This window comes from Ochotona princeps, chromosome 16 (assembly GCF_030435755.1).
Source record: "Ochotona princeps isolate mOchPri1 chromosome 16, mOchPri1.hap1, whole genome shotgun sequence".
NCBI lineage: Eukaryota > Metazoa > Chordata > Mammalia > Lagomorpha > Ochotonidae > Ochotona > Ochotona princeps.
The window spans coordinates 52,908,482-52,934,726 of NC_080847.1; the positions used below are offsets into that span (position 1 = coordinate 52,908,482).

General features: G+C 58.0%; 2 protein-coding genes across 3 annotated transcripts in view; one reads left to right on the forward strand and one right to left on the reverse strand.

Annotated features, from left to right (window-relative positions):
- Positions 1–26,245, reverse strand: part of SNRPD2 (small nuclear ribonucleoprotein D2 polypeptide) — a 184,986-nt gene that overhangs the window by 34,206 nt on the left and 124,535 nt on the right. The window lies entirely within an intron of this gene.
- Positions 24,389–26,245, forward strand: part of FOSB (FosB proto-oncogene, AP-1 transcription factor subunit) — a 5,763-nt gene continuing 3,906 nt past the window's right edge. For both annotated transcript variants that reach the window (XM_058674266.1, XM_058674268.1), the window contains exon 1: positions 24,389–25,256. In XM_058674266.1, coding sequence (XP_058530249.1) covers positions 25,131–25,256 — 126 coding nt within the window. In that variant the 5' untranslated portion in view covers positions 24,389–25,130. The remainder of the gene's footprint in view (positions 25,257–26,245) is intronic.

Sequence of the window (26,245 nt, forward strand, 5' to 3'; positions counted from 1 at the left end):
ATTTTGCTTGAAAAGTCAGACTTACTGGGAGAGAAGGATAGAGAAAGAGATCTCGCATCTTCTAGTTCACTCCCCAAATGGCCGTGATGGCTGGAACTGAGCTGATCCGGAGCCAAGAGTTTCTTCTGGGTCTCCCACGCGGGTGCAGGGTCCCAAGGCTTTGGGCCGTCCTCCACTGCTTTCCCAGGCCACAAGCAGGGAGCTGGATGGGAAGGGGAGCAGACAGGACTAGAACCGGCGCCCATATGGGATGCCAGTGCCACAGGTAGAGGATTAGCTTGCTGTATCACTGCTGGCTCCTTGGCATTTCTGCGTTTATCACGGCCCGTATTCCCATGAACACACAGGCCCGCTGCTGGGTCTGCCCGTGGGGTGTCTGTGGCTGAGTTGGTTCCTCCTTGTGGCTGGACTGTGTCACTCTGGGGAGTCCGTATCACCCCCACTCTGTGACCCCACAGGTCACATAGCAGGGGGCCGACTCTCGTGACTCATGGTACCTTAAAGCTGCCCCGGGGAAGCTCCTGGTTCTACATGAAGTCACCTACTGGCATAACAGTGTTAGGACGTGACCTGCCCCTCAGGGAGGACAAGATGCAGCCTGTAATAATTCTGTATCGCTTCAATAAACGTCTGTACTTAAAGATAGTGTCACACACACACACACACACATCTTCTATCCACTGGTTCGCTTCCCAAATGCCTGCAACAGCCCGGGCTGCACCAGGGAGCAGGAATCTACCAGGTCTCTCACCTGTGTGGCAAGGGCCCCGACACTCGAGCCACAGTCCACTGCCCTTGCAGCTGCACTACCAGGGAGCTAGATGGGAAGTGGAGCATTGCAAGCAGCGGGTTATCCCACGGGTGCAGCAGCGACAGCCATGGTGAGGGTGAAGTGGTACCAGGGGTCACGGTAAGGAGAATATGAGAATTTTGGCCAAGAAAGAACTGTCATTCACTTCTCTGATGGGCTGCAGCTTCCACTGGTAAACAGGAGAATCAGGACTGGGGCCGAGTCTGAGCAGACAGGCCATGGCACCTGCTGGCAAGAATGAGGGCTGGAATGTGGAGTTGGTTTGGTTGAGTTAGGCTTCAACACCCAGTGGTGTATATGAGAGTTGAATGGGATGAGGGACAGACAGGACCAGTCTATTGCACATGCTGGCAGATATAGGAATCAGGGATGGGGGCTGGCCCAGTGGGGTTAGTTGGGGATCACTCCTGGTGGTGTGTATGAGGGCCCAGTGTGTAGTAGGTGGCTTTGGGCTGGGATGTAGCCCCAACGTGGTAGTCTAGCAGTGAAGGTTCTTGCGCTAAGGACAGAACCAGGATCCCATGTGGGCTCTGGTTCTAATCCCAGCAGCTTACTTTCCATCCAGCTCCTTGTTTGTGGACTGGGAAAGCAGTCAAGGATGGCCAAAAGCCTTGGAACCCTGCACCCACGTGGAAGACCTGGAGGAAGCTCCTGGATCCTGGCTTCTGATGGGCTCAGCTCAGGCCGTTGTGGCCCCTTGGGGAGTGAACCAGCGGATGGAAGATCTTCCTCTCTGCAAATGTGGCTTTCCAATAAAAATACAAGTAAAATAAAATCTTCTTTTAAAAAAGCTTTTCCGGAAAGAGATCAACCCGGACCTGACTCAGTTTCCCAGTTGGGGAACGGCCAGACCTCCACCTGCAACTAGCGCCACCTCCACCAGGGGGCAGTGGCGCCACGCCCGACGCTCCGGAGCGAGAAGCCCCCCCCAACACCCCAACACCCTCGGGGGACGCGACCCCCGCGATAGGAGCTCGGGAGGCCCCCGGCCCGGCTCCCCGTGGACCCGGGCCCCCGGAGGGAAGCGCGCGGGGCAAGCTGTCGAGCGCATGCAAGTTGGTTTCCACGCACAAACTTGAACCTGCCAGCTCCGGTAGCTCAGAATCGCGGGTCCCGGGCTCTCCGTGGCGCGCTCGGACCCCGCACGCTCCTTCCAGGCGCACCGGAGCCGGCCCGGGGTCCTGATGGCCTCCCTGCCTCCCGCAGCCCCCCACCCCAAGTCCGCCCTGCGCCCAGCGCGCCCCTCGTCCCAGGGGTCCCCAGAGGACAGCGGCGAGCCCCCCGGGGGTGCGGTGTGGTGAGGGGGACGGACATAAGGACCTGGTCAGTGTCCCCCACCCCAACCCCCGCCTCTAAACTTAGCGGCGGTGACGCGCGGCCAGGCGATCGCCGCGGCCCAGGGGACACTGAGGGGCCCGAATCCAGGGGGGCGGCTCGGCTCGCGAGCCTCTATTTATAGTGCCCGGAGCCCGAAATAGCGCGCAGCCGAGCGGCCGGGATGACGCGGGAGCCCGCCGGGGACTGACTCACCGGGCCCCGAGCGGAGGCCCCCGGATGAGGGGGCCAGTTAGAGGCGCCGGGCCCCGACCCGCATCCTCCAAGCCACCTCCTCCGCGGGACATCCCGAGTGTCCGCGGGACGGGCTGTGGGTGGCTGTGCAGCCCCTGGGAAAGCAAGCAGCATGAGAGACCGCAGTCGGGTAAGAGGAGGAACTTCCAGGCAGAAGGAGGGGGTGGGACCGACATGCGCACCCCAGGAGCAGCTTCTGCTGCCACTAGCCACCAACTTGAGCGAGGTGGAGATTTCTTTATGGACTTGAACTCAGAGAGGCCCCATAGCCTGATCTCCAAATGTCCTCAGTGGGGGTTCCCCTGAAAGCCTGGAAGTCAAGGACAGGTCTCCCACGTGGCTTGTACGTGGGTCACAACCGGCTGCCGCCCAGGGCATGCATGAGCCGGAAGCCAGAAACAGGAGCCTGAGGTGTGACACGGGCATGGGACAGGCATGACCTCTTGGTCATCGACTCTTTCCAATGCCCTGGGGACACCCCAACCCCGGCTTTGCACCAGGAGCAGGAGGTGAGCAGCGCGGCCTGGGGAGGAGCCATGGAGGGGGCGGGGCACCTTGCTGGCCACCCTTGACTACCTGTCAGCTGGGAGCGGCCACCCACCTGGAGGACAATCAGCTTCTCCCACGTTGACAGCCCTGCTGGCAGACTGCCCTGTCATCCCCCTGGGCGGAGCCAGGGCTTTCTGGGTTTTGATCGCGGTACCAGCGGGACTCATTGCATTGGTACATAGGACAGCAGCATCCCAGAACTGAGCACGATTTTGAGTCCGAGCTGCCCTGCTTCCCTTCCAGCTCCCTGATCATGCACCCAGGCAGCGCACGCTGCTCCAAGCACTGGGGTCCCTGCCACTCTTGGAGAAGATCCCAGCTCCCAGTCACACCTGGGCTGTTACAGTCATTTGAGGAGTCACCCAGCAGATGGAAGAGCTCTCTCCCCGACATCTTGTCTTTGAAATGGATAATTAAATAAGGACATCTTAGAGGGTGCTTTTTTAAAGGTTTATTTTTATTGGAAAGTCAGATGTACATAGAGAAAGAGAGAGAGGAAGATCTTCCACCTGTTGATTTACTCCCCAGGTGGCCGCAATGGAGCCAATCCAAAGCCAGGAGCCAGGAGCCACTCCGGGTCTCCCACACAGGAACAGGGTCTCAAGGCTTTGGGACCTCCTCTGCAGCTTCCCCAGGCCACAAGCAGGGAGCTGGATGGGAAGTGGAACATCCAGGACTCGAACCGACGCCCACATAGGATCCTGGTGCCTTAGCTCAGGTGCAGGACTAGCTAGCTACGCTATGGTACCAACCCTTCACAAAGATTTTTTTTTTCTTTTTTAAGAGTGCAAAGTGATCAAAGAGCTTTTAAACGTGGCTGCAGCAAAGCTCCGACAAGCCAGGAGAGTGCCCTGGGGGGCAGGGAGCTCGGGACCCCAAGTTACCTGTGGACATGCCCTGCAGGGAGCAGGGGAGACCTCCAGGGGGAAGGTCTGGGCAAAGGTGCAGGAAGCTTTCAAGGTGAGAACAGCCCGTGCTAAGCAGGCTAAGAGGGAAACCGCTCTACGGTGGGAAACTGCTCTACCGATCTGAGAAACCTGAAAATGCTCTGGATGGCTGGCGCAGAGAGCAGAGGTTGGGAAAGAGAAGAAGTGCTACTGCACAGCCAAGGTCCGGGATCCGGGATCAGGAAGGACCTCGGAGGGGGGATCTCTGTGGAGGACTGCCTGCCAGGGGGGCTGTGGGAGCCACTGCACGTGCTCAGTGTTGTTCAAGTGCATTAGCTGCTACAGCTACTTCAGCCATGGTTGCGGGCAGGTGCAGGCTGATTTCTTTTTTTAAGATTTGTTTATTTTTATTGGAAAGGCAGATCAGATTTACAAAGAGAAGGAGAGACAGAGAGGAAGATCTTCCACCCACTGGTTCACTCCCCAAGTGGCTGCAATGATCTGAACTGAGCCAATCCAAAGCCAGGAGCTTCTTGTGGGTCTCGCACATGGGTGCAGGGTCCCAAGGCTTTGGGCTATTCTCCACTGCTTTCCCAGGCCACAAGCAGGGAGCGGGATGGGAAGTGGAGCTGCCGGGATTAGATCCAACGCCCTTATGGGATGCCAGTACTTGCAAGGTGAGGTTTTAGCCATTGAGCTATCGCACATGGCTCAAGGATTGATCTTCTGAAGGGTAACCCAGACAAGTTCTCATTTGAAAACACACTGCTGCGGCAGGTGCATGGCTGAGCAAAGGCAAGCACAACTCACCCACACCTGCATCCTGTACTGAACAGCCTGGCTCAGCCTCTGATTCCAGGCCCCAGACCAGCAGTGATGGCTCCAGTAAGTCACTGCTTCCTGCCTCCCACATGGAAGGCCAGGACTGAACTTCCAGCTCCCAGCGTTGACCTCAGCCCAACTCCAGCCCCTGCAGGCATGCATGGAATGAGCCAGTATACAGGACCATGGCTGTGTCTGGCTCTGCCTCGCAAATGAATAGAAATGTAAGAAATATTTTGTTGGGCCCGACAGCGTGGCCTAGCGGCTAAAGTCCTCGCCTTGAATGCGCCAGGATCCCATATGGGCACCAGTTCTAATCCCGGCAACTCCACTTCCCATCCAGCTCCCTGCTTGTGGCCTGGGAAAGCAATCCAGGACGGCCCAAAGCCTTGGGACCCTGCACCCATGTGGGAGACCTGGAGTAGTTCCTGGTTCCTGGCTTTGGATTGGCACAGCATTGGCCATTGCGCTCACTTGGGGAGTGAATCATTGTACGGAAGATCTTCCTCTCTGTCTCTCCCCCTCTCTGTATATCTGACTTTGTAATAAAAATAAATAAATCTTAAAAAAAAAATTGTGGTATATAAGGGGTTAAGCACCACCTACAGTGCCAGTAACCCAAATGAGCACTAGTTCAAATCCCAAATCCCGGCTGTCCCACTTGCAATCCAGCTTCCTGCTAATGAGTCTTGGCCCATGTAATGGAGTTGCTGCACCACGTCGGAGACCCACATGGGATAACTGGCTGCTGGCTTTGGCCTGGCACAGGCCTGGCAGTTGTGGCCACTTGAAGGGTGAACTAGTGAATGGAAAGTCTGTCTGTCTCTCCTTCTCTCCATAAATCTAATCTCCCTTCCCAAGAAAAATAAATAATCTAAAAAAAAATATTTATTCCTCGACTGCTTTCCCAGGCCACAAGCAGGCAGCTGGATGGGAAGTGGAGCTGCCAGGATTAGAACCGGTGCCCATATGGGATCCCGGCGTGTTCAAGGTGAGGCCTTTTAGCCACTAGGCCACGTTGCCGGGCCCAAAATAAATAAATTTTAAAGAGAGGGAGGGAGAGAGAGAGAGAGAAGGCCCGGCACCATAGCCTAGTGCCTAAAGTCCTCTTCTTACAAGTTCCAGGATCCCATACGGGCACAGGTTCTAATCCCAGCAACCCTGCTTTGCATCCAGTTTGCTGCTTGTAGCCTGGAAAAGCAGTTGAAGATGGCCCAAAACGTTGGAACCCTGCATCCACATGGAAGACCCAGAAGAGGCTCCGGGCTTCTGGTTTCGGATCACCTCAGCCCTGGCTGTTGTAGAGTCTTGGGGAGTTAATCACTGGACAGATCTTCCTCTCTGCCTGCCAGCATGAAGCTGGACAGGAAGTGTAACAGCCTGGACTTGAACCAGTGCCCCTATGGCATGTCAGCATCACAGCCAGTGGCTTAACCCACTGCACCATAACTTCAGCTATTTATTTAAAACACAAGGATGACAGAGACAGAGAAATCTGCCTGTTGGGTCAACCCCCAAATGATCACAACAGCTGAGGCTTGGCCAGGTCCCCACAACACAGTCCAGATCCTTGGGCCATCTCCCATTGCCTCTCAGACTGGTTAGCAGGGAGCTGAATGGGAAGTAGAGCAGCTGGGACTCCAGGTTCTACTTCTCTATGGAAGGCAGCCATCACAAACTACATTGTAACCACCGGGCAAAATGCCTGCCCCTCCCTGCAAACGTAACTCCTCTCTCAGTTATCTGTAACACCCGCCACACAGTGACCACTATGTAATTCACTGTTACACTGTTGACTTGAGGGAGTTAAGAAAACACCCTGTAGGCACTAGGGACAGGTGTGGCTCTTGGTCCAGTGAGCCACAGCTAGCTAAACCTGAGGCTGCAGAATCTGGGGATGTGAGCGTGGGCAGCAGGTAGGACAGGGTGGTGCCTGGCATATCCTGAGGGCTGTATATGTAGGCTTTCAGACCTGCCTGGGCCCTGTAAAAAACCTCACAGCATCACAGCAGTGATGATGGGAGAGAGAGCTCCTGGAACCAATGGAACACTTGGGGCCCATGCAATGGCTCAACTGACTAATCCTCTGCTTGCAAGAACCAGCATCCCAGATAGGCATTGGTTCCAGTCCCGACTGCTCTACTTCCCATCCAGCTCCCTGCTTGTGGCCTGGGAAAGCAGTTGAGGATGGCCCAAAGCCTTGGGACCCTGTACCTGCATGAAAGCCCTGGGCAAAGCTCCTGACTCCTGGCTTTGGATCATCTCAGCTCTAGCAGTGTTAGCCACTTTGGGAATGAAATGGAAGATATTTCTCGGTCTTCTTTCTCTCTGTAAATCTTCGTTTACAATAAAAACAAATAAATGCGACTAAAGTTCTTGACTTATACGTACCAGGATCCCATATGGGCACTAGTTTTAATCCTGGTGGCCCCGCTTCCCATCCAGCTCCCTGCTCCCTGCTTGTGGCCTGGGAAAGCAGTCGAGGACGGCCCAAAGCCTTGGGACCCTGCTCCCGTATGGGAGACCTGGAGTAGCTCCTGGCTCCTGGCTTTGGATTGGCGCAGCATTGGCCACTGCAGTCACTTGGGGAGTGAATCGTCGAATGGAGGATATTTCTCTCTGTCTCTCCTCCTCTCTATATATCTGATTTTGCAATAAAAAATAAATCTTCTTAAAAAATAATAAATAAATCTTCAAAAGAAAGAAAGAAAAATAATAGAGAGATCTTTCCTCCACTAGTTCAATCCCCAAATGACAAGAAGTAAAACGATCCAAAGCCAGGAGCCAGGAGCTTCTTCTGGGTCTCCCACACAGGAGCAGGGTCCCAAGGCTTTGGGCCATCCTCCACTGCTTTCCCAGGCCACAAGCAGGGAGCGGGATGGGAAATGAAGCATCTGGGGTCCGGCGGTGTGACCTAGCGGCTAAAGTCCTCACCTTGAACGCCCCGGGATCCCATATGGGCGCCGGTTCTAATCCCGGCAGCTCCACTTCCCATCCAGCTCCCTGCTTGTGGCCTGGGAAAGCAGTCGAGGACAGCCCAATGCTTTGGGACCCTGCACCTGCGAGGGAGACCCGGAAGAGGTTCCTGGTTCCTGGCTTCGGATTGGTGCAGCACCGGCCGTTGCGGCTCACTTGGGGAGTGAATCATCACATGGAAGATCTTCCTCTCTGTCTCTCCTCCTCTCTGTATATCTGACTGTAATAAAATAAATAAATATTAAAAACAAAAAAGAAATGAAGCAGCTGGGACACCAATTGGTGCACATATGGGATGCAAATCGTGGCTTCATCCCCTACGCCCCAAAGCACCAGCCCTTATTTATTTGGAAGGCAGAGTTAGAGGGAGAGCGATGAAGCCAGGACCCAAGATCTCCCTCACAGTCTCCTATGTGGGTGGCAGAGACCAAGCACCTTTCCAGGTACAGCAGCATTCAGCTGGGATCCTGGTGTTGCTGGGCTCCACTGCCAGCCCCTAGGGCTTCTCTCTTAGGACTTCCCTTTGGCTGTATCCCAGGGCAGGCTCGAACATTCAGCGGGAACTCCCTAATGGCTGGGATCACCTTTAGGAGTGACCCTTGCCACCTGTCAGTGAGGACTAATTTTTATTATTTATTTATCTTAAAGATTTATTCATTTTTGTGTAAAAGCAGGTTAGATTTACAGAGACAAGGAGAGATAGAAAGATCTTCCATCTGCTGATTCACTCCCCAAATGGCTGCCATGTCAGGAGCTGAGCCAATCCAAATCCAGGAACCAGGAACGTCTTTTTCCTGGTCTCCCATGTGGATGCAGGGTCCCAAGGCTTTAGGTTATCCTATACTGCTTTCCCAGGACACTAGCAGGGAGCTGGATGGGAAGTGGAGCAGCAGGACATGAACTGGCATCAACATGGTATCCTCTTGTGTGCAAGGCAAGGAACTAGCCATTGAGCCATTGTGCCAGACCCCACAGCAGCTTCATAGAAGCCACTGACCCTGACCATAAGGGCATGATTGATGGCTTCAAAGTTACCCTGTGTGATGGCGACCCTTGCCATGAGCCAGCAATGACGTGAAAACGGGCCTTGCCTCAGAACCTGGCTTCTCCTGGCCCTTCACCTGAAAGGTGCAAGTGAACAGCCCTTGCATCCCCCATCCAGAAGAACCTGCCTGGGGGGGGTGGGGCTGGCCACCCTCCCATAGGAGGCAAGAAACATCCCAGACACTGTGGCCCGGAGGGAGGCACAGCAACTAATGAACAGGAAAAAGGGGGGCTCCTAGGGGACCATGGCAGCTCCCTGACTCAGCTCCAGGTATTTTGGCCACATGGGGAGTGAACCAGCAGATGGAAGATCTTTCTTTCTCTTCTTCTTTATGTAAATCTGCCTTTCCAATTAAAAAAAGTAAACATTTATAATAATAATAATAATAATAAGTAGTAGTAGTTGCAGCTAAGTCAGCTAAAGTTTCACTTCCCCAGAAGGGCTTCCCCACCCCCAGCAGGTCATGCATTTCACTGTCCCTAGGGGGCCGACTATAATCAGAAACCACTCATGTGTTTGTTTACGCTCTCCCACCACGCCTTCCCCACCACGCACCTCCAGTTTCCCATCTGACACACCTGACACACCACGGATGACTACATCAGCATCAATAACAAAAACTGAGAGGGGGACGCTGGCGCTGGGCACACAGCCTCCTGCCAGGTCCTTGCTAATGCGCCTGGGGAAACAGCAGGAAAGACCCACCTGGATGGGGTTCCAAGCTCCAGGCTGTGGCCGTGCCCAGTCCCGGTCACTGTGTCCATTTGGGAAGGGAGTTAGCCAGCCTAAGATCTCTCTCTCTCTCTTCCCGCCTCCCCCCACCCCCGCCCCATCTCTCTGCCACTCTGGCATTCAGTTTTTTAAAAAAATATTCAAAAAAACAAAATTACACTTTTGTTAAAGGGAGTGAGTTGACGCTGAAGTTGAACCACGTCCTTTGCAGTTCAAGCTACAAGCAGAGCCCGAGTGTCTCCATTCATTGAATCGGGGTCACCATGGCACCTCTAGCCAGCTCCTGCCTGTGATCCCCGCGGTTAGGGGGGCCCCTTGTGGGGCGCGACGCACCAGCCCCAAGCCGGCCTGGGCTGCTGGAGCTCCTGGAAGGTCCGGCACAGCCTGGGCGCGCGCGCCGTGCGTCCGGCACCCGCGGAGAGCGAAGTCTCCTGGCAGTGCGTGCGCGCTGCGTGCGTGCGTGGGGCGGTGGGCGAGCGGTGACTCAGGCGCACCGCCCCCATCCTCTCGAGGGGGCGCGCACGGCCTCGGGAACCCGCGCGGCGCCGCGTCCATTTTTACCCCAGCGCCGCTAAAAATAGGCGCGGCGCTCGGAGCCGGGCCCGAAATAGCGGCCCCCAGATAAGGCAGCCGGCTCAGCGCTTCCGGGGAGCGGAATAGGGGGGCGGCAGCCGGGGAGGGGCACCCTCACTCAGGTCCCTGGCACCTGCACCCCTAAGCCCTGGCCTTCCCGCGGCCGCAGCACGTTATCACCTCCATCCTCCATCGTCAACCAGCTCTTTTATCCCTCCCCTAATTCTGCTTCCCAAACCCGCCCCTTCCCCGTCAGGCCCTCGTGCGCTCCGCTCCCTGCCTGCCCCGAGTCCCGCGGCACCTTGCCTCCCTGAAGCTGTGCTCTGTCCCTAGCCCTGGGCGGGATGCTTGACCAGCTGGCCCGGGTGCAAGGCTGGAGGCTGCGGGCGAGTCTGGTTTGATCCATCCTGGATTTCAAGGACCAGGGTTGGGGCTCAGGCCGAGGGACAGATGGGGACAAAGTTTCTCAAGGTTGTGAGCCCGGAGTGGTCTTCCCTCCTACCTGCGTCTGCGGCATTGGGGCAGCAGCCCCAGGGCGTGGAGCACCCTGCTGTCCGGGAAGACTCAGGGTCCCCATTCGAAGTAGCACTCTCCGGCACAGCCCTTCCCACTCTGCAATTCCATGCCTCCCGCTGCCCCCTCCAGGAACCAGTGTCTGCCCAAGGAACTAGGTTACACTTAGCCCAAGTTCATGCTGTCTGCATTTTTCTAGTGAGGGGCACAAGGAGCCCCCTCCTCCAAGCGCCCCCCCCCCCGGGGGAGCAGGAGTGGAGTGCCCAGATGTTGGCTCCAGGAGAATTTACACAGAAACGCTGGGCAGTGGCTGGGAGGCAGTCAGCCAGCAGTGCTGGGGTTACCACACTCCAGCCAGACACCCCCCCATTGCTAAACCCTCTGGGTTGGAGGGGTGGGAGGAGGCGGGTAAGGTGGGGGTGCTACACCGTCAAGCAAAGGACTAGAGCCTGGAGAATCTTGTGAGGCCGAAAAGAAGAACTGTGCACTTATAATAAAGCAATGGGGGCCCGGCGCAAAAGCATAGCGGTTAAGGTCCTCGCCTTGCATGTCCGGGATCCTATATGGGTGCTGGACCTAATCCCGGTAGCTCTGCTTCCCATCCAGCTCCCTGCTTGTGGCCTGGGGAAGCAGTGGAGGACGGCCCAAAGCCTTGGGACCCTGCACCCACGTGGGAGACCAGGAGGAAGTTTCTGGCTCCTGGCTTTGGATTGGGTCAGCTCCAGCCATTGTAGCCACTTGGGGAGTAAATCATCGGACAGAGGATCTTCCTCTCTGTCTCTCCTCCTCTCTGTATATCTGACTTTGCAATAAAAATAAATAAATCTTTAAATAAAAAAGAAAAAAGGAATGGGGACACTGGGAAGCTGGCAGCAGGGTCCCGGGGAGCCATAGCAGACCCTGTTCAGGTGTGTGCTTTACAGTAAAAGCTTTCTGGCTGCCTTGCGAGGTGAGCAAGGGGCCAGAGGCCTAGTCCCTTGAGGGGCAAGGAGTGTGCAGTATGAATGTGGAGGCAAGTCAGCCTTTGGGTTTGTAAGGAGGTGATGTGGGGGCGGGGCGTCCTGGAGTGAGACCCAGGGGTCTCACCTGGAAGGAGCGTGGCAGGTGGAGACATCCATCCTGAGGGTGGGAGGAAGCAGGTGTGGGGGAAGGATGGGTTTCAACTTTGGTCCATGTTTTATTTACCAAATGAATCATTCTGAAAGAATCAACTTCCTTCCTCCAACAGCCTTCTTAGGGCTCTCTAGGACCCCTTCTACAGTCTGGCTGGATGGATGCATGGGGTTATCATGACAGCCCAGCATTGGAAGGGAGCCATCAAGAATCACTCAGCACCTGTGTGTACACCGGACACCATGGCTGGGCCCATTTTCCTACAAGGAAGACTGAGGCTTGGCTTGGCATGCATGCCAGTTTGATTTTGTTTTTTTTTTTTTTGGTTTTTTTATATATATTTTTATTCATTAATTACATTGTATTATGTGACACAGTTTCATAGGTACTGGGATTCTCCCCACCCCTCCCCAAACCCTCCCACCATGGTGGATTCCTCCACCTTGTTGCATAACCACAGTTCAAGTTCAGTTGAGATTCCCTCTTTGCAAGCATATACCAAACATAGAGTCCAGCATCTTATTGTCCAGTCAAGTTCAACAGCTTCTTAGGTATACCCTCTCTGGTTTGAAGACAGAGCCAGCAGAGTATCATCCAGATCAATTAAAAGCTCCAACATACCATCAGCAAAAATTTACATCATTATGGAATTAATTGACATAGTAATGAGTAACCAATATGTTAAAAATAAATGCAAGTTCTTAACCACCTTCTGTGACCACCTCATTAACATTTCAATTTTAGTTTATACACAACATATAACATACATAACATAACATGTTATACATAACATCATATCATCTTAAATTAAGGCTTGTCCCAGCTGAAGACAGGGAAATGGATCAGATCTGAGTGAGATTAAGATCAAAATGAGGGCCCGGTGCAGTAGCCTAGTGGGCAAAGTCCTCGCCTTGCACACGCCAGGATGGCCCATAGCCTTGGGACTCTGCACCCGCGCAGGAAACCCGGAAGAGGCTCCTTGCTACTGGCTTTGGATTGGCACAACTCCGGCCATTGCGATCACTTGGGGAGTGAATCATCAGAAGAAAGATCTTTTTCTGACTCTCCTCTCTGTATATTTGACTTTCCAATAAAAAATAATTTTTAAACAAATTTTTATAAAAAGATCAAAGCATAGAGGCAAAGCCATGGTTCAACAGGTTAATTCCTTACCTGCAAGTGCCAGTATCCCAAATGGGCACGTTCATGTCCTAGCTGCTCCACTTGCAGCTGCTTGCTTATGGCCTGGGAAAGCAGCAGAGAAAGGCCCTCGCCCCTGCATCCACGTGGGAGACCTAGCAGAAATGCCTGGCTCCTGGCTTCCGGCTGGTCATTTTCCCGCAAGCTCTTGCCCTCCCTCTGTCACTCGCTTTTTCTCTATAACTCTTTCAAATAATAATGAAACATCTTGAGACAAAAAACAAAACCAGAGTACAAACCCCAGGGAATTGGGGTTGGGTGGGTCTTGGAATTCAAGGAGGGCTGCCTGGAGGAGGAGTGAGAGTAGTCAACAGGGCATCCCTTCAGAACCTTCTGATGGAGGGCTTGGATGGGAGGCAGCACAAGCCTGCAGGAGGCCAACAGCCACCGACAGTGGCCCTGGCACTTCCTCCCCAGGCCTTCAGGACCCCAGCGCTAGCTGTGGGAGAATGACGCTGCTCTATGATATCCTGGGGGCCTGGCTGGGTGATGGCAGAGCCAGCTGCGCTGACGTCTGAGTGATTCTTCTGTTAGCACCAATCATGCCCAGTCGGGGGGTGAGATAGGGGAGGAAGTGACAGGCCACGGGGGAGGGGGATGCAGTCACAAAGAGGCCTCAGGCAGCAGCTGGAGGGGGAATGCACGGGGTGGGGGTCCCCAGAGGGCTGGGGACTAGCCAGAGTCAGGCTTCCAGGATGTTGTCACAGTCAGCTTGGGATGGGGTCAGCCAGGAGGGTGCTCGGGTTGGGTGCTTCCGTTCACTCCCTGCTGTGTCCGCATCAGCCAGGCCAGTCCCAGGGACACAGCAAGTGTGAAAAGAATGGATCAAGCCAGAGGGCTTGGGCCTCTCCGCTGCACCCTCCGGTCACGATCAGCGCAGCTGAGACGCCCGGTAGACCTCACTTTTTGCATTCCACCGAGTTTTTGGGCCAACACCGTCCCCCCCACCAGCCCAGCCGTCCGGGCACCCCGGCCGACCGCTCGCTCGCTCCCTCGGGCGGAGGGGAACCCGGGCGAGGGCAGCAGGCAGAGGCCCTGCCCCGCGGCGGGCGAGCCCGGCCGGTTACATAACCGCCGCCGTCGCGGTCCCGCCCCAGGGACGGCTCCGGACGTCCTGGCCGCGCTGGGGACAATGGGCGGGGAGCGCGGCGGCCGCATCCAGCCCTCTGATTCAGCCGCGTTTCCGGCCTCGTCTCCAGGGTCCCCGAGTCCCCCCGAGCCGTCTCCCCTCACCCCTGCCTCCTAACTCCCCAATTCCCTCCAGTTCCAGGTGCCCACGTCCCCCCTTTTAGCCCACCCCTCCAGCTCCTTCAACAACCACCTCCCCGTTATCTCGTCCCCGGTCCCCAAGTCCCTCCCTCAGTTTACCTCAGCCCTGCTTCTCACAGGGATCCCCTTAAACCTTTGCTTGTTCCCCTCCCCTAAGCCCAGACCCCAATCCGCTCTGGTCTCCTGCCGGCCCCTGCCCAGCTCACTCATCCCCAGTCTTGTAGTCCCCTCGCACCTCCAGTGACCCTCTCCCCAAAAAGAGCCGCCTCGCGGACTCCCCACATTCCCCTCCAGGCCCTCCCGGTCCCACGCCGGGCGCCCGTTCCCAGGCCGCCCTCCCGCGATGGCCCAGAGACCCAGTTTGCCGCGACAAAACATTGGTTTCCCTGGCAACAGGTCCCGCCCCGCCCCGGGGCTGCGCGCGCGCCTCCCCATCCGCCATCCAGCCAGGGACCTCGCCGGGGCAGGGCGGGCGCGCGGGACCCCAGGGCTTCTCCTCCTCCAGAAGCTGGGGTGTTGGGGGGCTGGAGGGGGTGCAGCGCAGAGCCTCGCGGACTAGGAAAGGGCCACGCGGAAATAGCGAGCTCCGGGGTCAGGAGCGAACCTACAGCCTGGCACCTGCAGCCATGCCGTCATTAGAGACCCCGGAAAGGGCGAGCAAGATAGGAGGCCTCCTAACATAGTGCGATGAGACACAGGCAATCCCCGGACGCACGGGGACAGGACACTCCATCTCTGGTAGTCACTGGTTCGGTTCCCATTCCAGGGACTTCCCCTCTTCTCTGTCAGTTTCACATCTGCTAAAGTGGGGACGGTCCTGCGCAAGGCGCTGAGCACGCAGAGCTTTGGTAACAATGTCACCAATGCACAGACCTGCCACCACGGCGGTGGGCGCGGGCCACTCCTCCACCAGGTATTTCCTGAGCACCTGTTACGCGCAGGCCCTGGCACGCCCAAGTGGAGGAGGTCGAGCTTGGTAGCCTCCCGTGCTTCCTCCTGGGACAGAGGGGGGAAGAGAAGTGACCAAGCAAGAAGCCTGCAATTCACAAACATAAACGAGCCAAATAAGGTGTAACAGCACATTGGCGCTGTTGGATCCTAGGCCAGAAGTGGGTGAAGGAGCAGCAGCCATCTGGGCTGAAGGCAGCAGCATGTTCCAGGGCTCACAAGGCAGGAACCTGTTGAGCCTGTTGGAGGAGAAGGGAGGGGCCAGCAGGCTGTGCTGGACCTGCGGAGGGGTCTGGGAGTGGCAGCAGGTGTGGGTGGGAGCGACTCAGCCCTGACCTGCATGCAGGGCCTTAGGGAGCCCCAAGAGACCTTGGACCTTGAGAGGGTCCCGGCGCCACCAAAGGAACGTATGAGCTGACTTAATTTTAGCTGCATCCCTCCTCCACATGTGTGGGTCAAGGGTTGAGGCCTGGAGACCAGACACAGAGGGGCAGGTGCTGTCATGGTCCAGGTGGGGCCTGGTGGGAGGGAGAGGGTCGAATGCAGCCTGGCAGGTTGTTGAGGGGGTGTCAGGCTGTCCCCAGTGCTGGCCGGGATACCTGCTGTAGAAGCAGGTGGGCAGGCAAGGTGCTCCCCAGAGCTGCAAGCCCTGCAGGGACCTCAGCAGGCCAGCCAGGCCTGCAGCAACCTGTTCAACACAGTGGCACAGACACCCAAGGATGTGGCCCTGCCTTCTGGCCGATGCTATTTCAGAAACACAACCTCTCTTATCTATTTTTTTTGTCTCCATCTCCACCCATACTTGCTGTCTGTGACCTTTGCCTTTGTCTCTCTCCCGCCTCCACCCTCTGAACCTTGCACCTGTGTGGAATGGTCCTGGCCTTGGCCCCCTGGAGACCCTCCCTCACCAGGTGGCTGTGCACCTGGCGCTGGGGATGCCCAGGGTTGATGCCCCCACGGTGGGCACGTGACCTGAATTTTTGCAACAACTCCTTGCTTAGAAGCAGTGGTGCCACAGCTTGGCAAGCTCGGGCGGAGTGAGCCAGGTCTCCTCCCCGGGCCTGCCACGCAGGACGCACTTCAAACACCTTTATATAACCTGCCCTCCTCGCAGATGCTCCCAGCTTTTACATAACATGGCTGGTGAGTCAGGCGGCAGACATGGGGTGGTGATACGGCATGCCCAGTGAGAGGGGACCCCCGGTCCCAACACCATCGATGTCTCTCTGAAAGTGACGGAGGGCTGGAGGGCCATTGGTTTTGTCTGCGTAGGAAGGCAGGCACACGGTCAGCTGCTGTTGCGGCACAGTGTGTTAAGCCACCACCCCCTTCCCTTGTGTTGCTGCCGGCATCCTGAGAGTCTTAGCCCCAGCCCCCTGCTATTGTACCTGAGAAGGCAACAGAGTGTAGCTCCCATGCTTGGGGTCTCAGCCACCCTGTGTGGGAGAACCGGATGGAGTCCTAGGCTCCAGGCTTCAGCCTGGTTTAGCCCTGGCTATGGTAGCCATTTCTTCCTCTCTGTCTCTCCCTTTTTCTCTGCCATTCCGCCTGTCCAATCCATCTTCTCAAAAGACAGCCCCAGGCATGTGCCTGGGGTCACACAATGGAGTCCAGTAGGGCAAGGATTCTGACCACAGCAGGTGGTACCTCACCTACAACTCCTTTATCACCATGCTGGAAACCCCACCGGCCATGGCACAGCAGCCCAGAGTGCTGAGGGCACTCCCCAAATGCCGTCTCGCTGATTCCAGCACTTGGTGCTTCAGGCACACATACAGCTGTTAAACAGCATGCTGCAGCCTGTGTGGTTCAAGGCTGTCCCTGGGATCTGAAACTTCCTTTTTGTTGTTGTTAAGACTTATTTTTTATTGGAAAGGCAGAGTTACAGAGAGGAGAGACTAAAAGAGAGCCCAAGTGGCCACAATAGCCAGAGCTGAGCTGATCCAAAGCCAGGAGCCAGGAGCTTCTTCCAGGTCTCCCACACGGTTGCAGGGTCCCAAGCCTTTGCGCCATCCTTGACTGCTTTCCCAGGCCACAAGCAGGGAGCTGGAAGGGAGGCAGGGCTGGCAGGATTAGAACCGGCGCCCATATTGGATCCCGGGCGCGACATGGTGGAGGATTAGCCTGTGAGCCACGGCGCTCACTCCTATATGGAGCTTTTTAAAAACAAGACTTCAAACACCAACAATTATCGAGTTGGGTGATGTTATCTTCCCCACTTCAGGAAGGAAAGAGCCTCACAGGTCAGGGTCACAGAGCGAGTACTTGAACCCAGGTCTCTCTATCTACATCTCTGCCACCTCCTGCCATGTGCCTGTGCCCACGCAGGTGCGCTCAATCATTGCTCAACACCTACTTTCATTGAAACAACAAATGCTTCCCCTTCCTATTCTTTCTCTGTCTCCGCGGTACGGCCTAACGTAGCCTTCAATTCCCTAATTCACTCTCTTCCCCCTGTGTAACGCCTCAGTCCTGCCAGAACCGGCAAAAGGCAGGCGCCTGTTAGGACAAAAAAAAAAAAAGTTCCTTCCCCTTTAAGAAAGCGAACAGTCGGTCGGCGTTGCCTGGCAGCGCCGCGGCGGTTGCCGAGCAACGTCAACAAACGCTGCGGCCGGCGTCTCCGTGCGCGGCCTCCCCCCGCCCCTGCTGGTCGCCCGCGCAGACGTGGTGACGCGACGCACTGTGGCACGCTGTCGCTTAGCAACGGGCGGGCTGTTTGTCCCCGGCTCGGCGGCGAGGCCGCAGCAGGGTGCAGCGGGACCGGCCGGGGCGGAGAGCAGGGCCCGACCGGGAGCCTGGGACGCGGTGGGGGTGGGGAGCCGCGGTGATGGGAGCGGGGGATAGCCGAGCCCCCCGATAGCCGGAGCCCCCCGATGGCCGGAGCCCCCCGGACCGCCTCCGCTCGGGGAGAGCTGTCCGTCGGCGCCCCCTGCTCCCCAGCAGGTCGGTCGGTCGGTCCGGAGCTCATGCTGCCACCCCCACCCCAACAGACACAGCCAAAATAAGAGGCAGGTGCACGTCCGGCCCGCCGTGGCGCCCCCACCCGCGGCTTTGCCTGCTGAGCCCCCCGGGGTCCCCGTCGTGGGAGACCGGGGACGCGCCGGAGCTCGCCTCCCTGCCCATCCCGTTACTGTCCGCGGTTCTTGCCTGTTTCCCCCCTGAGCCTCTTCCATCAGACGGGCGGCCCTGCGGTGCTCCCTTCCTTCCCTCCAGGATCTGGGAAGCAGTCCCTGGCTGCCTGGGAGGGTCTAATAGCTCAGCCCCAACACCCCAGATGCGGTGGCTCCATGTGACCAGGGCTGGGGCGAATCTCCGAGCAGAGAGCAGAAATTGGGTGTGTGTGGTCAGGAGTGACAGTGGTACTTGGGTCGGTTTCCCCCGCCACAGGGGCCAGCGGGAGAGAGCCGGGGTTTCCCTCTCCATGGCCTGGGTGCTGTGTGTGTGTTGGGAACCCCGCAGGCACACAGCCGCGTGTGTGTGTGTGTGTGTGTGTGTGTGTGTGTGAGTGTGTGTGTGAGCCCGCGACCTCCCAGGAGGACTCCTCAGCCACTGTCACAATCCTCTAATGACAAATCCGTTTAAATGTTTAAGATGTTTAGGGTCTGTCTCCTTCTCCCTGCAGGTCCCCCAGCCCTGCCAAGCGCATAGTAGGCGCTCAGGTGTCTGTGCACCTCGGGTGCTTATGTGTCAGCTGGGGATAAGGGTTACACCTCCTGTAAAATACACCTTGACGCAACACCAGTTCCTGCTGCACCCCTATTCCTGAATCCGGGTCCCAGACATGCATCAAAGCGAATCCAAGTCCCCGTTCCCTTCCTGTTAAACAGACATGTCAGCTTGAACCCTAGTCCCAGCAGGCTGGCCCAGTCGCCAGTCCCACTCTAAAGTGCAGGCTTGCGGAGGTGGGGTGGGGGGGCAAGGCAAATGAGGGGCAGAGCTTGGGGGGTTGGGAAGTAGTGATGGAGTCACCGACGGGCCTGGGAATGTGCAGAGCCGCAGAGAACACTGCGTCTGCCATAGCCCGCTGGCTGAAAGTCAGACCCCAGGGGCCCGGTGCAGTAGCCTAGTGGCTGGAGTTCTCACCTTGCATGCTCCGGGATCCCATATAAGTGCCGGTTCTAATCCTGCTTCCCATCCAGCTCCCTGCTTGTGGTCTGGGAAAGCAGTGGAGGACGGGCCAAAGCCTTGGGACCCTGCGCCCACGTGGGAGACCTGGAGGAGGCTCCTCACTCCTGGTTTCAGATCAGCTCCACTCTTGCCATTGCAGCCACTTGGGGGGTGAATCAACAGCAGAAGATCTTCCTTCCTGCCTCTCCTCCTCTCTGTAGATCTGACCTGCCAAAAAAAATATAAATAAATACATAAATAAAAAGAAAGAAAACCAGTCCCAAGAAGGACTTCTTCCAAGAGCCAGTGCAGGGCTGAAGTTGGAAGAGGAACGGCCAGCCCCAAAGCCCTGGTTGCTGGTGGCTGGTGGGAGAGAGTCTGAGAACATGGACCCCCTCTCTGCCCCTAAGGCCTGGAATGGGGTACCTGAAGCAGAAATGTTGGAATGGCTGATTGAATGAATGGATGCCGGCCGCAGCAGAAGGCAGGGCTGGCCCCTGTGGGCCTGTCCTAGACTCAGCCTGTGGTTCCCACTGCTCAGGGCTGCGGAGGGAAGGCGTGCAGGGGGAGGCCGGGCAGCGTTCAAGGCCGCCCGTCCTGGACACAGGCCCGGGGGTGACTGCAGGACCAGCGCTTGAGTCACCCCGGAGAAACCCCGGCGCATACCTGGCCGCTGACATCACCGCCCAGGGCACCCCCCGGCGGCCCTGATTCACTGATTCAGCCACTGGGGGCAGGCACATGGCCCACTGTGACCGTGACCCCACAGGCATCTCCCCACCCACCCTGGCTGGTGGCACAGGGCCTGACTCAGGAGCCAGACAAGATGGGCTTCAGCTAGCGACCACCCGGCGGCAGGCCAGGCCCTAACAGGAAGGGGAGCTTGGGGGAGGGGCGGCCCACGGGGCAGCCGCGGAGCAGGAAGCACGTGTGGGTGTGACGGGAGGCTGCGGCTTGTGGGCAGCGCCAGCGGGGCTGGGCTGGGGGCTGCGTGTTTGCGCAGGGAATCACAAAGTTACAAGACGGCAGCGGTAACCGATGGGACAGCTGTGACCTCTGTTTGTTGTCACACGTACACTGGGGACCCCAGCGTGGGGAAACCCCGCTCCTGCACCCCATAGCAGCCGGCAGGGCGGGCAGGACTCCAGGCCTCGATTTGCTTCGCTGATTAATGGAGGCAGCAACAGTCACCATTACAGATTGTGGCAAGTGTGCTCTGGGCCTGGGCAGACGGGAGCCGTCTGCAGCCTCAGCCCAGGGCTACTGCCGGAATTTAGGGAGAGTGAGGCAACGAATAGAATTCTAAGCTCTCTGACTTCATGAAGGAGATATTTAAGCACCTACTGTGTGCCTGGAAGCATGCTGGGGACACAGCAGCCACCAGGACAGCCTCAGTCCAGCCCTTGTGGGACTCAAGGCTCAGGCAGGCTGTCTCTAGTAGCAGAGCTGGTCAAGGAGACTCCTGGGTAAGGACACCGGTCTGAACCTGGAGGACTTTCTGGAGGAGGGGATATAGGGCTAAACTCTGGAGGAAAAGCATGGGGCCCAAAGAGCAGGTTCATGATGAGGCCTGAAAACAAGTGAAAGAGACACCAGGCATTTGCAGCAGGGATGGGAGCACGGAGCCAAGGCAGGGGCCACCAGCTCCAGCAGTCACGCCAGCCCACACCAGCCCTGGTGAGAAGCTGGGATGGAGATAACAGGGATACCAGGCGGGCCCAGCTAAGAGTTCTGCAATCTGGGTCACTCCGCTACCCTGAAACTCCAGGAACACCCCCTCTGGGAGGCCGCCAGGATTGCGCTGAGTAAAGTGGCCCAGCCGGTCAGTGTCACTCATTGTTCAATGCTGGCTTCCGTTAAGCAGGCAGTGGCACCCCATCAGCCTGGGGTGACCTGCCAGATGTCACCTGGACTCGGCAGGACGATACACACCTGCCATCCCCCCCCCCCCCCCCGTGCCAGCTTCTGGCTTGGCCGCCAAGGAAACTGAGGAACAAGGTAGCAGGGGTTTTGGCTGAGGGAAGGACAGAGACATGCCCAGGCTTGCCTTGGGTAGAAACTGGGCTCTGCTGCCCACCCCAGCTCACAGGGCCCAGCCTGCCTGGACCCTCGCAGACTCCTCCCCAGCCTGCGTCCACACCGGCCAACAGAAATGCATGTCGCAGCAAAACTAGCTCCCAGCCCTGCCACTCCACTTGCTGTCTGACCTTAGCTGACCAACTTCCTCTCTCTGGGTTTCTGGTTCCACCTCTGTGAAATAAGAGTTCTTGGGGGCTGGCACTGGGGTGCAGCATATGAAACTGCCACCTGCAGTGCTGGTTCGAGTCCCAGCTGCTCTACTTCCCATCCAGCTCCCTGCCTGTGGCCTGGGAAAGCAGTGGAGGACGGCCCAAAGCCTTGGGACCCTGCACCCACGTGGGAGGCCTGGAAGAGGTTCCTGGCTCCTGGCTTCGGATTGGCCGGCCCATCTCCAGACATTGTGTCCACTTGGGGAGTGAGCCAGTGCATAGAAAATCTCTCTCTCTGTAATTATTCATTTTAAATAAACAAATAAATCTTTTTTTATTTTTGAAAGCAATGGGTTTATTTTATCTGAAAGACAGATTTACAGACAGAGAAGAGAGGTGGAGAGAGATCTTACATCTTTGCTTCATTCCCCAAATGGCCACATTAGTGGAGCTGGGCTTGTCTAAAGTCAGGAGCCAGGAGCTGCTTCTGGGTTTCCGCCATGTGCATTTGGACCATCTTTGGCTATTTTTCCCAGGTACATTAGCAGGGAGCTGGATTGGACACAAATCTGCACCCATATGGGATGCTGGTGCTGCCGGCAGAGGCTTAGCCTACTACGCCATGGAGCTGGCCCTAACAAATATTGTTTTATTTGTTTCCTTTTGAGATTCACTTTTACTTTTATTTGAAAGACAGAGAGGAGAGATCCATTCACCGGCGTCCCAAGTGGCACCAATAGCCAGAGCTGGGCCCATCTGCTCCAAGGGCCAGGTGGTTCTCCTGGGCCTCCCACGTGGGTGCAGAGGCCTAAGCACTTGGGCCATCTTTTGCTGCTTTCCCAGGAGCAGCTGGGACTTGAACCAGTGCCCGTGCAGGATGCCAGCATTGTGGGTGGAAGATGAGTTTGCTACATTGTGCACCGGCCCTAAGGGCTCTTGAAAAGAAAGTTCCTATCCCCAAATTGAGAATGAAACAAGTGAAAGTGGTGGGCAGAACTGACTCTGGTCGCTGTCCTGTGAAACGGTGAACATGGTGCTCTGCAAGAGCTGTGTGTGTGAGTGTGTGTGAGAGAGAGAGAGAGAGAGAGAGAGAGAGAGAGAGAAAGAATATACCTCCCTGCTCATCACTGTAACAGCCCAGGGGTCCCCTGTGCACTTTGAGGTCCATCCCAGACTGGCCTGGGACGTGCGGTGGCACGTGCCCAAGCACAGCTGTGGGTCTGCAAGGGTATTTTCGTGCGGCCATGTCGGTCACCGCTGTGGGTAAGCGAGTGAGTGTCACTTGTGACCACGTGGGCTATGTCTGTGCCGGCGATTCTGTGGCCGGAGGTGCCGACGCATCGGGCAGACCAGGCAGGTGCCAGAGGATCTGCCCTGCTGTGTGCCAGAGGCACTGAGGGGCCTGTGTGGGATGGCGTGTTGAGGGTCACTCCCTGTCTGGTCCTGGGGCCGAGTCACTGCTGGTGGTTGTTGTGTCATCTCCCCGTCCTTGTCCCTTTCTCCTGACTGGGAGCAGACAGAGGGGGCGTGAGGGCGCGGGGGCTGGGGGCGGACGTGTGTGAGTGTGCCTGTCTTCTAGCTGTCCCTTGTTCACCTGTGTCCCTCCAGCCCCGGTCTCCTGGCCCCTTCCCAGTGGTCAGGGTGGAAGTCAGGCTGCTCCTGGGACCCAGGTCACTACTGCCACCTCCTGCTCAGTGTCAGAGCCACTGGGCGACCCTCAGCTCGGCCCTCCCTAGCTCTGGACCTGGGCCAGGTTGGAGCCTAGGAAGCCTGGGATTTCAGAGGTGGCTGCTGGCACCCTAGGTAACGTAGGTGGGGAGTAGTTAAGAACCGAGGGGCTGTGGAGTCCAAAGTATCCAAGTTCCAACTCTGACGCATAAAACCTCGAGTTAGAGCTCAACTCTGAAGTCAGGTAACACGAGTGCGGCAGGGTGGCAATGTGATGGCTCAACTGACTAATCCTCAACTTGCAAGCACCGGGATCCCATATGGGAGCCGGTTCGAGTCCCGGCTGCCCCACTTCCCATCCAACTCCCTGCTTGTGGCCTGGGAAAGCAGTGGAGGACGGCCCAAAGCCCTGGGACCTGGAAGAGGCTCCTGGATCCCAGCTTTGAATCAGATCAACTCAGCTGTGGCCACAGTGACCATTTGCAGAGTGAACCTGCAGATGGAAGATCTTTGTCCTTCTTTCTGTAACTCTACCTTTCCAATAAAAATAAATAAAATGTATAAACACAAAATGAAGTAAAAAAATAAAAATAAAAACAGTGCCCTGGGAACACCGGGGGTGGGTGTGCAGGGCTTACATCTACTCCTCCACGTACAGAGGGACTTGGTGAATGGGAAACACATAGCATCGACCATTATTATTATTAATTCCCCCATCACACACATACACACACGCACATTCCTGTCTCTGGACTGTAAAGTTGGGAAGAGGCGGCAGATACAGCCTACAGGGAGGACGCTTGGCTCCCCTCCCGCCCCCATGCACTCCGCGACCCCTCCAAGTCCCCACATTTCCTCTTTTTGCACGGGGAGGGAAAGCTGAAACTCCAGGAAAACGCTCGGCGAGCTGGCACGCGAGCCAGGGGGAGAACCTGGGCTCGTGCGAGGAGGGGGTCGCAGGCCCCAACCCGGCGCTGCGCCCCTGGAACAGGACAGCCCGGCGGATCGCGCCCGGAGCCAGGCTCACAGGGAGGACGGCGCTCTCCCTGCCCGGCACAGGCGTGCGCGGCGGGGCTGGGGGTGCAGGCCGTTCGCGGGGGGCGCTTCCCGGGCCCCCGGTTGCCCCCCGATCTTTTCACCCGTGTCCGGGTCAGTCCCGGCACCAGTGCGTCCCAGGCGCCCGGTAGTGCGCAGGCGCAGGCGGGTTCCGCAGGCGCGAGCGAGCGAGCGAGGGATTCCCTCTGACGTCATTGCTAGGATACCAAACAAACACTCGGCCGCGCCGGCCGAGCTCCTTATATGGCTAATTGCGTCACAGGAACTCCGGGGGGGCGGGGTCGGGATCCCCTCCCGCCGCGCGCCTTGCCCCGCGGCCCCCCGCCGCCCCCCGGCATCTCGAGGGTCCCACAGGGGTCCAGTCGGTGGTCGGGACGGACCCCTTCCCGGACATGGCGGGGTTTGGCCGAGGACGGCGGAGAATTTGGGGGAGTTTGCGGCGCGCCGGGCAGGTGACGTCAGCAGGGGGGGCGGGTCCGCCGGAGTATAAATAAGGCTGGCGCTTCTGGGGTTCATTCATAAGACTGAGCGCCACGGCCGCGGCGGGGACACGCGGGACGGACACCTCGGACGGGCTGCTTGCAGAGGGACGGGCGCCGGCGAGATTGGCCTGAGTTTTGGGTTTTTGTTGTTTTTTGCTTTGTTGTTGTGATTGTTGTTCTCGCGGAGAAAGTTTGGCGAAGGATTCTTGTCTACATTTCTTCCTCGTTCTTTCGGAGCACCGACTGACTTTCTTCAGACATTCCACGCCCCGCGTGGACCTTCCACCGCCTGGACGCTCAGACTCTTCCCCAGCCGGGGGCGGGGGACAGCAACCTTCCGGCGCCTCTGTACCTGCACCCCGGAGGGGGCACCTCGCGTCCCCCCGCCGCCCTGAGCAGGATCGCCCGGCCACTCTGCTTGGCTCGTCGCCCCGGACGGACCGATCGGCGGACGGGCGCGGCGCCCCCCGTGCCCCCTTCTGCGCCCCCGGACTCGCAGCGAGCTAGCCCCCCACCCGGCCAGAGCCTTGGCTTCCCGGCGACCTCAGCGTGGTCACAGGGGCCCCCCCTGTGCCCAGGGAAATGTTTCAAGCTTTCCCCGGAGACTACGACTCCGGCTCCCGCTGCAGCTCCTCGCCCTCTGCCGAGTCCCAGTACCTGTCTTCGGTGGACTCCTTCGGCAGCCCGTCCACCGCCGCCGCCTCCCAGGTCAGTTCCAGACTACTTTGTCAGATTTGGGGTGCGGGATGGGGAGGAGGAGGAGGAGGCTGGCGAGAGCCAAGCGGGGTACACCCCGCGAGTGAGAACAGACTCGCAGTTCGCACTTTTGCAAAACTGCAAAGAAGTCAGGAGCGGGCGGCCCGGGGCGCGCTCCCCGCCGCTGAGAGCTTTGAGGTGGAGGCAGGACGGGGCGCCTCCCCGCCAACCTTCCAAGCCCGGTGACTGGCAGGGGAGGCAGGTGTGTGTGTGTGCGTGTGTGTGCGTGCGGGGAACAGAAATCCTGCAGAAGCTTCCAGGAGCATCCTGTCCTTTCTTGCGCTCCGAACGGCGGCTCCGGCGCCCGGGGCGCTCTCCGGCACCCCCGCGGGAAGGCGGGCCTTGAACCCGGGTCCGCGAGGGCCTCCGCCTCCCTGCGCCGAGACGTAACGGGGAGGGCCGTGATGGGGGGGAACCCGTGCGTAACGGCTGACGTGCTGGAATCCTCCGTCTGACGCGGGGCACGCACGGCGCGCGACGCCCCCTTCGCCCGCCCCGCCCCTGACGTCCCGGGCGCGTTCTATTTTGGAACGCCGGGCCACGTTGCTAAGGGAGGGGGCAGCCCGGCCTTGCGATTGGTCGGCGCGGCGCGGGGCTGCGGCCAATCAGCGTTCTCTTCCTCTGTGCCGGGGCCCGCTGTTCCCGTCCCTCCGCCTGGCCGCCCCCGGAACGCGCCGGGTTCCCCCCGGTGCCCGGTTGGCGGCCACCCGAGCCCGGTCTCCCGGACTCCACGAGCGCCACGAGCAGCTCTCCGCGACCCCGCGGGGTCTGCGCGGACTCGGTCTCCCGGCTGAGGCGAGCAGCCAAGCGGAGCCTCTGCTCGCGTGCTGCGGTGTTGTTGTTTTGTTTGCTGGGGAATCCATGGTGGCCGTCCCCGGGCACACCCGGACACCTCCGCCGGCGGTCTCCTCCGCTCCCGGTGCTCCCCCGGGGCGGGCCCC